The 14,325-nt window shown below is 43.1% G+C and overlaps 1 protein-coding gene across 1 annotated transcript; it reads left to right on the plus strand.

Annotated features, from left to right (window-relative positions):
- The first annotated feature begins 1,727 nt into the window (after positions 1-1,727).
- On the plus strand, positions 1,728-9,279 carry TLR5 (toll like receptor 5). The gene is given in 4 exon segments (XM_058019905.1): positions 1,728-1,969; positions 7,893-8,536; positions 8,539-9,149; positions 9,151-9,279. Coding segments are annotated over 4 exon segments (1,626 nt in total).
- Positions 9,280-14,325: the final 5,046 nt, after the last annotated feature.

The following is a 14,325-nucleotide window of genomic DNA, read 5'->3' on the forward strand; positions in this document are numbered from 1 at the left end:
TAAGTGACTGCCCCGGGGGCTCGCAGTGTGCTCATGGCTGACTTGCTGTGCAGACCTCTGTCGGGCTGAAAGAAAATCTTTTAGATAAACAATTAATAAACACCGAGACCGAAACAAGATCAGAAGTCTCTCCTCGTCCTTTGAAGCGCCGGGCTGTCCAAGGCCACTCTGGGCCTTTCCAGGTCTTTGAAACAGCCGAGAAACCGAGCAAGTGGCATCCCTGAGCTATCTCCGGTCATAAATTAGCAAAGAGAAACATGAAAATCTACAGCTTCCTGTGCTCTGGCTGCACCCTTCGGCCTGGTTTTCCCAGGCCTGACTCTCTCCCATGGAATCATGGAATAGTTTGGGTTGGAAGGGACCATAAAGATCATCCAGTCCTGCCATGGGCGTGGACACCTTCCACAAGACCAAGATGCTCAAAGCCCCATCCAGCCTGGCCTTGAAGGGGTATCCACAAATTCTCTGGGAAACCTGTTGCAATGTCTCACCACCTTCACAGCGAAGAATTTCTTCCCAACCTCTAATTCAAGCCTAATCTAAATTCTGTCAGTTCACCTGTGTTCTATCACTACAACCTTTGTTAAAAGTCCTTCTCCTGCCCTCTTGTGGGCACCCTTTAAGTACTGGAAGGCACTCTGAGGTCTCCTTGAAGCCTTTTCTTCTCCAGACTGAACAACTCCACCTGTCTCAGCCTGTCTTTATAGGAGAGATGCTCCAGCCCTCTAAGAATCTTTGTGAACCTCCTCTGGAGGTGCTCCAACATTTCCCTTCTGAAATAAATAGGGCAGGAGATCTTTCTCCTTTTTAATGCCTTCGTTAAAAAATGAGCTCAGGTGGGAAGAACCGACAGGTCGCGCTCACACCGCTGCAGCTTCCAGGAGTGGCAGGGAGGAGGAAGAAAAGTGCAGCTTTGCCCGCTGGTCTGCTGGCAAAGCTGGGGCTTCTGTCCTCAAGAGAGCATCAGGAGATTCCCGCGTTTTCATTTTGACATTCGAGGCCCTCTGTCCAGCCAACATCTTTTAGGTTAGGGTGAGGCGTAAAAAAATTAGCGGACACTGGATTCTGTTCCTCACATCTAGACATCACTTCAATCCGTCAATTTGTGTTGGCTCATTGTTTTTAGGGGGTTTTGCTAGGTTTGGTGAGAGGTTTCTTCATCTGCATGCCCGCCCCAATGTCATTTACATGCCAACCCCAATGTCCCTCCTCTTCACCATCCGGGTGCCATCCTCCAGGAAGCAGCAGGGTGCCACTGACAAAAGGGGAATTCCTCAACCATCAACAACAGGTAGTTAACGAAAACGACAGGTGATTTCAACAACAGTTAGAACTCCACCCTGGCAGCAACTAGCCCAACCTGTGAACTCTGCAACCTTTCAAAAAAATTGGCAAATTTTCTACTCATAACACCTTCCTGCTTTTATTGGAGCCCTAGAGTTCTGTATCCAGCAGCCGATCTTGGAATGCCAGGGAGGGTTTCCATTCTGCTGGGGAATTTACCTTCCAATGCTTCTTCCCTGATGATTCTACCCTTTTTGTTTTTTCCGTTCCATATTCACATCATCACCAGTCACCACTTCCCTCTAGTCCTAAAGTCCTAACCTCTGCGCCCCCCGCCCCGCTCCCTGGCTCTGTTGTTTGCTTACTCTCACCTTCCGTGAGTGAGCAGCTCAGCCACGTCACTTCTTCCTGCTCCCCCTGGGGTGGTGTTTCTCCTGCCGGACATGCACCGCAGCCATTCCCGGCAGGTGGAGCACGCTCTCCCGCTCCAGGCGCCCAGTGTGTATGCAGGAGTAACGCAGGGAATAGGGAACAAGGCGGGGACCAGGGAGGTTCTCCCCAGCCGAGTTTCCGTGCAAGGCTGTTCCGCCCTGGAGCGCTGGTGGTGGCGTTGGGACCCAGGATCAGGCTGCAGGAGAGAGCGACAGACCTACACGGGTCCGTCACAGCCCAGGGCACTCCAAGGGTCAGTCTTCACCCTCTCTTCCCACCTTCGACTGCCCCTCTTTCCACTGTCCCTTTAAGCCGTCAAGAAATAAGGTTTTCCAGCCCTAGGAGAATGTTTTGGCAGCAGGGTTTCACTTCGAATTTTTCAGAGCACTGTGTAACTTAGTACTCATACATTCTTTTTTTTTTTTTTTTTTTTTTTTTTTTAGTGGGGGAAAAGTAGATCTGCAGAGTACAGAGTCCCTAAGAGGCACAAAGGTGTTGGAGGTGGGACTTGATAAGACAAAACTGCATCTGCACCTGGCCTTTGAAGAGTCCAGCTTGTGGGATTTCAGCGGTTCCACCCTGGATTTCATTACTTGAGAACTTGAGCACAAAGTGTTTTGCTTTTGTAGACACCTAGCAGTGCCCCAGTCTGGCAGGGCTGACTGGCCATCATCTAACCTGGCTAACATGTGGCATAGGTGTTGTCAGGTAGGCAGGCTTCTAGCTCTGACCTAGCATAAAGCACAACAGCATTGTAAACTGGAGCAGTGAGCTGCTTTAATTCCATGACTGGGAGTACTCACACCGGTCATGGGAGAGTTCAGTCCATGAAATCTCTGCCCAAGGATGAATAAGATGTGTTTTCCTCTTAACTGGCAATAGGCTAATTTTGGCTGTCTCTAGCTTCCTTGTGAAGCTGTCATTATGCAAGAACTTTCGGAAGATGAGTAAGGTGGTGAAAGACAGGATCTAGAGGACAGGGCTAGAAGGACCTCCACAGTGTTCTCTAAGGATGGTTTCTGGATTGAACACATGCATAATGAGAACACAGAAGCAGCCCAGAACATATCTTCTCCCTTCCCTCCCTTCGTCCCATACGAAGCATCCCCCCAACCCCTCATTAGGCTGAAACATGATTTAGAGAATCTTGAACATTATTCACTCAGTTGAAAGAGCTATAACGGAAGAGGAGAGTGCCTCCTATCCAAAATAACCAAATAGTGGGTATGAGTGCAAGAAAAAGGTTTGGTGTTGCATTGCGAAGAAAACAGAGCTCACCGTAGCTGTTTTACTTGACAGAATAATGTGCTAAATAAAGGCATAGCTGGCTTTCTCTCTGGAAAGAGCTGGGTAGGAAGACAATTTAAAATACAACCTGCATGGGGACTTCTGTTTTGGCAGTCCCTTGGTGTCTGACTGCAGGTCTTTATGGATTCAGAAATCAGGTGCATGTTCTTCTAGATGCACTGCATGGAGTATGTCACTCAGTCACCAGCTTCCACTCTATACGTCTTTCATCAGCTCAGCTTGTGTGACAGCTGTTCTTCCTGGTTGGGTTGGGACTATCTAGTGTAAAGATAATCAGTGGATAAGCAATTGATCTAGATGTATATGCAGGTGAGCCCTAGGATGCCCCTGCCATGGCTCCTGCCATGCTGGGAATTGATGGAACAGGTTTCTCACCAAGAGCCTCCCACAGGAATGGTTTAAGGAAGGCCACCAGCTCCTTTTCTACCTTCTTTACTTGGTAGGTCTTCATTGCATCACAGATTTGACAGTCCAGAGTTTTGTCAGCCATACTAGTGAGTGAAATTTTCACATTTTTCTCCCCCACCACCAAGAGCAAATTCAAATTCATTCAGATCTAAATCCTATTTCCAATAAATTCAAACGTCTCCATTCCAGGAAAGTCTGGAGCAGTTTCTATTTTCACCTGAAAGCTGGGCAGATTTTATCTCTCTTTGTATTATATTTATGGTCCTTTTGTCACTGGACATTTGCAACTTGTTATCTTTTGATTGCTTTTTTAAAGTGCATGTACAAAAAAAAAAACTTGAAAAAGCAAACATCTCTTTTATAATTTGTTCCATTTGGCTCCACATATTCAGGAATCTGTTTCCATACTTTTTTAATAGATCTCTAATAAATAATGTGCCCAGATTTGGTCCCAGGAGTGCAGGAGTGGTAACCATGCCATTCCCCCTGTGGCTGATCACCATTACTCGTTTTTGCTGACTTCAGGCTACCAAACCATTACCACTGTTTTATGCCTGAAAACTGTTTCACAGGCATGACAGCACTGATGAGACTTATAAAAAGGTGAGACCTTTAAAAAGGACTGTACAGAGCTCTGTTTGTCTTTGTCATTCCTAAGACTCCTTTCCTATTATCACTTTGATCTTTTCCAGGTGAGAGCTTAAATCCTGGCTGCTTCTAATTATCCTGCAAGCGCAAAAAAAGAACATTGTGTCTCTGGGCTACATCCAGTTTCTGAAAAACACAGTCCAAAGTTACAGCAAAGAGTGAGGGGAAACTAACAGGAAGGAGACTCTTTTTCCCCCAGGGTGGCTTCTGGGGTAGACAAGGCAGTTCTCACATGACAGGTTTCAAAGAATAAGGAAAACATGGGCTCAAGATGTGAGATAAGAATCCCTCAGTGGTGACTGTGACTGCCCACAGGTGGTTTGTGCAGCCTGGAATGAGTGTCACTGCTGGCAAACAACAGTAGCAAAACATTTGGAAAAACAAAATAAACCCCACCAAACAAAAAGCCCCCAAACCTTCAAACGAATCTTCATTGTCCTCACTAAAGCTGTATTTCCTTAGGAGCTGGAAGACTGGCTGTTGGTCCTCTTTGAGGCCCAGCTGAGGCTCTTTCTGCCTTCATGCTGTCCTGTGACACACAGGGCAGAGCTGGGCTCCCCAGGGCTGGCTCATGGACCAGTGCTCAGTGCTTGGGCCATACTGGGACAAACAACCCAGCTGGCTGCTGGGCAGGGACATGAGCAGGCAGACCCAGCTCACCAGGGACACACTCAAAACTGTGCTAGAGGCTAAAAACAGCTGAGCTAGGGCCAAAAGCAGAGGTCTGGGGCTAGGACTCTCTCTCAGCATATTCCATTTACTCTTGTCCTCCACAGAGCAGCCCAAGCTTGTTTTAGTCTCTGTTTTCAAGTTTATTTTCCTGTCCTTTTGGGCACTGCTCTCCTGGAAATAGCTGTTACACTATAATTAGTGGAATCACACTTGTCTTTGTGTGTTTGTATCTCATCATATAATCTGATGGGATATCAAAACAAACAAATAAATACAAACAAAGTAGATCATTACACCCAAACCAGTACTGGCTTTTGTGGTCCTTCTGCTCTGTCAGGCCATTAAATGCCTTACTGCCTTATGCTTTTCTCCATCAATGATAGGAACTGTCACAGTGCACAATTACCTTGTAAGATGCTTCCTCATTTTAAGAGGAAATCTGCTATATTTGATTTAAGCGTCCTGGCAACTTTAGGGACAAATTGAAGGGATGGGATGGGGCGCATTCATCAATCAATCATCTGATGAATGAAATAGTTGAAACAGTTTCTATTTTAGATCTTAATTGGTTAGAAGGGGACCATGACAAAAAGTATGTCTACACTGCACAACTTTTTATGAGCACAAAAGCATATATTGTGATGGCCTAAAGCCCAGTCAAAAGCTTGGAGCTTTATTTTTGTTTCAGTTAGTAGATTTTATCTAATCAGATAACATCAGGAATACAAATTTTCCCAATAGCAGTCGGCCTTTATCTGACCAGTCTAAGAACAAAGGCTTCCTGTTTTGCAATATATCTTTCAAGATCTTTTGTATGAACTTAAAGAAATGTTACAAACTCCTTGTCAGTAGGCTTTCTGTTAAATTAAAAGAAAAAGGATGCTCTCTGAAGGTCTTTGTGGGGTTTTTTTCTGAGAAATTTCACCAAGCACCAAATACAAGTAGTCCTTCGCAGTCAGTGAATATCACCAGCCTCTGGGAAAGATAATTATAATTTTTGCCACGAGTGAGGAAAATATGAAAGATACTAGGGCATCAGACAATGATATTTTGTTCTGCACTTTCTCCAAGAAGTAGGAAACATCCAAAGCAGGCCCCTCCAGAAAGCCAACCCATGTGGCTCCTCCCCCAGTTTGGGAAGGATTCCTCTGAGGGAAGTGGAAAGAACCTGTTTATTTAACAGGCAAGGCACTCCTCAGCACAAGAAATGAACAATACCAGATGACAAAACTCATTCCCCGCTCTGTAGAGACGACAAATTCAGAAAGTCTCTCCTGTGGGTGCTCGCTCTGTCATCAATCCCTCCGGCACTGGCAAAGGCTGCTGCCCAGAGTAGGCCCCCATAGGCCACAGACTGCAAGCTCTCGGTGCTCCCCAGGCCCCACTCTGGAGCATGTTCAAATGGTTCCAAGAAAAGGAAAGAAAAGCAGTCCAGGGAAAACTCAGACTGCCTCAGCTAGCTGAACTAACTAAAAAGCAAAAGGAGCGTGGTGTTCTGCCCTGTCCATGCCCAGACAACAACAGTGGAGTTCTGTGTTCCAGCAGACTGTGGGGGAGAGTGAAGCTGATAATGAAGCTCCTTGCTTCTTCTTCTTCTCCTTGCCTTCACTGTCAGAGCCAGTTTTGAAGGCACAGAATACAGCATCCAGCATAAACAGAACACCTGACTGGGGATACAAAGATCATAATATCACCCTGGGACAGGAGCATAAAGGAGAGTTACTTTTTAGGTTTTAGGAGGTCCTCACATTTTTTGGGGATGCATGTTCTGGCCAAACAGACCATCAGGTGATGCTTGTTAGATTTCAGAGAAAGGATAAATCCCAAATCACAAGTCATTTTTAGAGTGACATTAGTCCTCCATTCTACAGCTGTTAAAAGTGTGCTCTGAAACTACTCACTGCAAAGACAGCCAACTGCTGAACTAATTCTTGCTGTTGTCACTTTTTTCATGTAGGTTCATGATGTTGTACCATCAGCTCCTCCTCTTCTTTGGGCTGTCACCAGGTGTGTGTGCATCTAGAAGGTGCTACTCAGAAGCCCAAGTCTCCATATGCTTTTTCTGTGGCCTCACTGATGTTCCACCTGTGCCAAAGGATACAGTGAAGCTTTTCCTGACTAACAACTATATCAGAAAAGTGATTTTGTTCCCACTGCTGGAGCACTTGTGGCTGTTGGAAATCGGAACCCAGTTGGTCCATCCCGTTACCCTAGGAAAAAGAGCATTCTGGAACCTGCCAAACCTTTGTATCTTAAACTTGGGAGACAATAAGATTCTTCAACTGCATCTTGATGCTTTTATGGGCTTATCAAACCTGACTGTTCTCCATCTGTTTCACAATTCCCTTGGCGATTCCATCCTGGAAGATTGTTACTTTCAAGATTTGAGATTATTGGAAGAATTACATCTTTCAACGAATGAAATCACAAAACTTCATCACTACCCCTTATTTTATAATCTAACAGCCTTGAAAAGTGTGAACCTGAAATTCAACAAGATATCCAACTTTTGTCAAACCAATCTTACCAGCTTCCAAGGAAAACACTCTTTATTTTTTAATCTCAGTTTTAATCGTTTGTACCAGACAGCAGATGTGGCCTGGGCCAAGTGCCCCAATCCTTTCAAAAATACCACATTTAGCTCACTAGACTTTAGTAACAATGGCTGAAGCACAGAGTCCAGTATCTCTGTACAACCATTGAAGGCACTCAAATAAGTTCTTTAATATTTAGCAGTCCTATAATTTGTTCAGGATTCACCTTTGATAATTTAAAAAATCCAGGTGATTCTACTTTTGCAGGACTAGGAAGAAGTAAACTAAGGTTCTTTGATATTTCACAGGGTTGCATTTTCTCAATTCTTTAATCTTTCAAAGTCTTGGCAATCTGGAATCACTGAACTTTTTCAAAAACAAGATAAATCAAATTCAAAGGTAAGCATTTTTTTGCTTGGGCAACCTAAAAATTCTCAATCTCTCAAGTAACCTTTGGGGTGAGTTGTGCAATTATACTTTTGCGGGTCTATGTAGTGTAACGTATATTGATTTACAGCAAAATTGTATTGGGATGATTGGTGACAAATCATTCAGGCATTTAGTAAATCTGAAAATAATTTATCTCTGAGACAATGCCATTAAAAGACTCCCTTCCTTTCCACATCTGACTTCTGCCTTTTTAGGTGACAATAAGCTAATATCTGTAGGTAACAGAGCAATAATTGCAACACACCTCGAATTAGAAAGAAATTGGCTGGCAAAACTAGGTGACCTGTATGTTCTTTTCCAAATTCCAGATCTGCAGTAAATCTTCTTAAAACAGAACTGGTTCTCTTACTGTGTGAAGAGTGCTAATCTTATAGAAAGCAATCAGTTAGTATATATGGATCTTGGTGAAAATATGTTATAGCTGGTGTGGGAGAGAGATTTATGTTTGGATGTGTTTGGGGCATTGCCCAAACTTCAAGTTCTACATCTGAATAACAACTACCTCAGTGCTCTTCCATAGGAGACTTTTAGAGGTCTACCATCTCTTAAAAGACTTTACCTGGCTTCCAACCTGCTGTCTCATCTTTCTCCCAGGCTTTTCCCACAAAGCCTAACGAACCTAAACTTATCTGGAAACCAGGTGTTTTCCCCTGAGCCTGAAGTTTTTATGACTTTGAGTGTTTTGGATATAACACATAATAATTATGTCTGTGACTGTGCTTTAAAGAGCCTGCTACTGTGGCTAAATGAAACAAATGTAACCCTGGCTGGCTCCCAGTCTGACAGGTACGGTGTGTACCCCCTGCCTTTGAAGGGATACTCCTGCCATATATGACGTACGATGGCTGTGATGAAGATGAACTCCAGCAGACACTCAGATTCTCACTCTTCATCTTCTTCTTGGTCATTCTTCTCGTATTTCTGGTGGCAATCACAATTTTTATTCGCACCCGGGGGATTTGTTTCCTCTGGTATAAAACCACTACAAAAAGACTGAGAGACAACCAACTACGAGCAGTAGATAAAAATGAATACAAATATGATGCATATCTGTGCTACAGCAAAAACGACTTTGAATGCGTCCAGAATTCTTTCCTAAAGCACCTGGACTCACAGTATTTTGATAACAACAGATTTACCTTGTGTTTTGAATAAAGAGATTTCATGCCTGGCAAAGAACATATCAAAAATATTAATGATGCCATTTGGAACAGCAGGAAAACAATTTGCATTGTGACCCGGCAGTTTCTCAAAGATGGGTGGTGTGTGAAAGCCTTTAATTTCTCCCAGAGCAGGTACTCCTGTGATCTGAAGGATGTCCTCATTATGGTAGTGGTTGGGTCACTTTCTCAGTATCAACTGAAGAAACACAAACCAATTTGAAACTTCCTACAAAGGAATCGGTATTTGCGGTGATTATCAAGATTATCAAGATGTGGACTGTTTCTTGGATAATCTTTCTTGACGAATTCTGAAAGAAATAAAAGTGCAAAGGAAAATTGGTAGTATAGAGCTGCAGTCTGTAGCAACTGTCACACATTGACTGTGTGAGATCCTGGCAAATATCCCATTTCTAACTGTGCCATGGCAGGAATAAACAAAAGTTGGCTTCATCTTTCCTCGAAAAGACATGTAGAATGGTAACTGTTTCAATATAAATGTTTCAGAGCACAGAGACAAAGCAACCAGCAGATTTATGAAAATGCAAATGGACTCATGGATTTTCAGAAGAATTGAATGAACCACAGATGTTTCATATTTTGGATGCATCTTCAGGCACTTTGGCCTTGATTTTTGGAGTACTGCTTAATGGTCTGTTTCAGCTAGAGAAGGATGCCTGTGATTGTTTTCTCAAAGAGGGTCCATGATACTGTCCAGGAGTGACCAAAAGTGCTCTCAGGCACTGCCAAGCCTGATCATTGTGGTTCCTGGACCACTTAATTCTGCGCTTGCTGCACTGGTAACTTTTCTTGCTCTGTTTCACATTGGTTTGCACCTTTATGCTTTATATTGATATAACACAGATTTAATTTGTTTATTTTCTTCTCAACTAACCTCAACTCAGCTGGAACATAAAAACTTTGGACTCCATTCATGCCCTTCCCCTCCACCAACTTCTCTGGTTGGTGACAGTCATTGGCCTACAATATTTGCTACTTGCTCAGCATTGGTGCTTTTTCACTTGACCTGCCTCCTGCCCTGCAGAGAGGAACTGGTATTCCCTTTGGATCTGAGGCAAACCTGAGCTTGGAAAGGAAACAAGAAGCTACCTCAGCAGCTGTGTAGGCTGTACCCTGGTGACAGGGCTTTTGCATTCTGGTAGTGTGAAATACACCTGTACTTTGTAATTGTACTGTGTAATTTGGGTTGTCCTCAGCACGTCCTGTATACTGATCAGTTCTAAGGAGTTTTCTTGCTTCTATTAAAATGTTTTTCTAGAGACATTAATGCCTGGCTCTCTCTTACTTCTCTAATTATTTTACCACTGTCTGCTCAGATATGTGTCTTCAAGGGGTTGTTTAGGGTCATTTTAATAAAAGTCTGACTCAGTGTTCACTGTCACAAAAGTTGCACCTATTATTTTGATCTTGACATTCTCCTTGCATGTACTGTTTGCCTCTGTTTGTGCATTTATTCAACAAAAGCTTACCAAAATAATTTCAGTGTGGTCTCAGTGAGACTTCTTGCAGTAGTGAGGAAGCAGGAATGGGACGTTTTATAAGTTGTCTGCCTCGACCTTAGCTGCAAAAATAACATCATCTTAACTGTTTTGATAGAGATGAAAGAGTGCAATCCACTTGGTGTGAAGGCAAGTGTTGGAATATAGATGTGCCTGTGGCTGATCTAATTTACTCTCAGCACAGTATACATGATTGCTATTGATAAAATTACTACAGCAAAATATATCTTCCTTCTCAATAAATGTAGTCATTCAGGAAGGCAAAAAGGGCTAATCCTTGGGATATTTTCCAGGCGACATGGACACAGGGCTGCAGATGTAAGAAGGGATTGATTATGCTGCTGGAGCTCTGGGTGTCGCTGTTGGCTCAGGTAACAGCCCAGCTTTCCTGAGCACCTCCTGTCTTCTGCCCCGGCAGATGCTGGCAGGAGGGGAAAATCTTGCTGCAAGGAGAGGGCTGGTAAAGCACCAGCAGCCCTGGCTTCCCAGAGCCCGCCCTGAACCGTCAGAAAAGCCACCATGGGCATTTCAGCTCTCTGCACATCTTACATTTCTCTAAGGATGTCTCTTTCTCCTTTTGTCCCGTCAGCCAGTGCAGATATTTATAGGCATCCTTTAAATGCAGAAGCTATACCAGGGAGTATTTCACATAAAACCCACTGGCAGATAGCCAAAGCAGGAATGAATCTGTACAATGAAGATCATCTACAGGTCCAGGTGCTTAGCCTGGGCAATTGTTGAGAAAGAGCTTGTGCTGACTTTATACTCCTCTGCTCAGCAGAAACCACAAAAGCATCCTGTACAAAAATGGAGAATTACTATGCTTGATGAATTCAGCCCATAAATCGAGCCTCAGCCTCATAACTATTGATCGTATTTCCTTCAGGCTCACTGGGAACATTACTGCTCTATCAGAATTTTATGGCTCCTTAGTTAAGGATACCCTCATAATTTTTACTCACCTTCCTCAATAAAAAACCATTAACTTGTTGGAGAGGGTCCAGAATAGGATGTGAAGTGTGGCACTGGCTCTAAAGCAAGCTATTAAGATGGAAGCTGGTGAATTTATTTGCAGTAGCAGCACAGAGGAGGACAGTGACTCAGTGCGCCATGGTATCAGCTCAGATATTGAATAGCTAGGTCCAGTCCTACCATTGCAATACATATTATAAACACTAACTGGTCAAATGGACAGTGTTGTTCAACAGTGACATCTAGCCAGCCTCTCAGAATCCAAGGATTGCATGGGCTCCTCCTTGAAATCCAGGCCCTCAGGACCAGAATCCAGATTCTACAAACATCCCTATGGAGACTAACAGAAGGAAACAATTGTATGGCCACTTATTTCACATTTGACGTTATTATTACTATTTCCCACACTATTTCCCACACAGGCATCTCCTCCAATCTGACATAAATAGTATTCTCAGTGAAGTTCAATTATACTTTTTAATCCCAATCAGAGAAACTGTTCCACAAGTTGTTAATTAATGAGGCGATAGATCTAACTACTACAGTTAGTATCCAGCTCTGCTCCCACCCTAATACCTGCACGAGCATAGACAGGACTACAGAGAGCTCAGTCTCAAGAGGGACACTCCTGCATACATTGCCCAGAAACACTGCCTTTAATTTTCTAGGGTTACGTCATTAACTCAGCTCATTTGCTGACTTCTGTATTTTCTTTTCAGCATGACAGCTCTCCTTCTCCCTACCAGTGACCATCTGTAGTTCGGATCATTGGACCCCACCTTCTCGATTTCATGTGGTGCCCATTATTTTACAACAGATTTAACACATTCTCTTCTTGCTGCAGATGCAGTCCAGTTAAATCACACAGCAAGGCCCATGCCTGGGAAAATGCAGATGAAGAGCAGGACGAAACTGAGTAGCAGGAGTGAGGGGTTGCAAATGGAGCTGAAGCTTCACCTGTGAATCTCTGGAAAAGCACAAAGTTGGGAAGGATGCTCACTTGGGTTCCACAAGAAGGGCAAACCTGAAACAAGAAAAGACAGACGAGGAACAAGATATGTCTTTAGGGTCTGACTCTACAAACATGAGTAAGCATAATGCCCTAATGGAGTAAGAAGATCAACCTGGACATAGCCCAAGAAAATATTGGCAGGATTTCTTTACACTTAGACAGTACTGCCAACAGTAAGCTGGTAGTTCTGTAAAATAAAGCTTCCAAAATAAGAGACTGGTGTAAAAAAACCCCAAGGGATAGAAAACAATTATAAATGTCTGGTATTTGACCCTGTAAGACCACATTTTCACACTTTCTACATGATCAAAAGTTGGTAGATATTCATACAGTCTGTAAATACAAGAGCCAAGAAATTGCCCAAATATTTCAGGCCCTTTGCTTAGCAGTTAAGAACATCTAAATTAGTCAGGCCTGGAATACAGAACTTTAGGAAGATGATGGAAAAAAGACAGGCCTTTCCAGCTTCCCAGTCCTCTGTGGGCAGCAACCTTATATCATATATATCCTCTTCCATTCATGCAAAATATTTCAGCAGTTGCTGTTAAATAGGATCAGCAAGACTACAGCCTTGCCTGTGATGAAATAACATGAAGGAGAAGTGACAATATGAACACTTCCCATGCTGACAAACTGACAGCAGCAGTCTTCACAAGGCCTCTCCTAGTGATTAGCCCATTAGGCTGCCTGTCAGACTCTGGGAAAGTATGAAGTACTTTTGGAATGCCAAACAGTTTGTTCTGCCTTTGGTAGGAGCACTTTTTGATAGGGAGCTTTCAGTTACATGTTTTCTGATTTCTGCCTCCCAAAGATGAGCAGAGCATCTCAGTCTTCAGTCTCACTGTGCTGCTTCTGGCAGCCATTAGAAATTCCACACACACCTGGAACAGAGCTGCAGGTGCTGCTCCATCAATATTTCCTTTAGTAAACAAAAGCTGCAGAAGCAGAGTTTAGGAGATGAGATTTACCCAAAAGGCCGTGTCAGCACTGACTTGAACCAGAGAACACTGTATGCCAAGCACATTCCTCAAGTTTTAAATTCAGCCTTGCATCACATCTAGAAATTTCTGTTGGGCCAGGCCAACTGCCTACATTATTCCTCCTCTCTGTACAGATTGACAGGAGGTTACTCTTCCCTCTCTAACCTTAACTTTGCTTTCTGTATTGTGTATATACAGTGCAGTGCAGTGCCAAAAGTAAGTCTACATTTCCTTTCCCAATATGCAAAAGTCAAAATGTAGGTATGACATGAGTTATTTCATAGTGGCAAGATTATCTATTCTTGTAGTAGACTGTTTGTTTCAGACATGGTTTTCCTTCCTTTTAGATAATCTATTGTTTGTCTTTTTCATTTGTATTAAAAATAAAATCTTTGAGAGCTTCAAGAGAGAAAAAAAAATATATATTTCTTCCGAAACTAACAATTCTCCAAGCAGGAAGGTTAGTTTTTTCCTGTTTAGACATTAAGTTCAAAGAGAGGAAGTTGGGATTTTCAATTATAATATGGTATGTAAACATCAGTGACTATCAAAGAAGACTTCACTCTTTATTTAGTGTGTCCCAAATGCTGTTTAGAGTATTTTTACCAGTTTGCCATTCTTTTGCAAAACTGGATTTATGAGCAGTCATTGCACTGGGTTGATCACCATATACCAGATTCCACAGTGTAAGAAATTAGGCTGCCTCAAGCCTGCATGAAGGGCAGTGAAGGACAGGAGTGGAGCAAATGGAGAATCCTCATGCAAAACAACAGTTTAAGATACCAGAATTGCAGATTTGGGGGAGATTGTTGAATCAGGGTTATACCTATCAGGCTGTTCATGTTGCTACCTAAAGCTAAGTACTTCAAGTCATGAGGTCTGTTGACACTGTTCCTAAAAGTTGGATTGGCAATGCAATTTCAGCATTGAGATCAGGTGTAGTAC

This window comes from Melospiza georgiana, chromosome 3, assembly GCF_028018845.1.
Source record: "Melospiza georgiana isolate bMelGeo1 chromosome 3, bMelGeo1.pri, whole genome shotgun sequence".
Classification (NCBI taxonomy): Eukaryota; Metazoa; Chordata; class Aves; order Passeriformes; family Passerellidae; genus Melospiza; species Melospiza georgiana.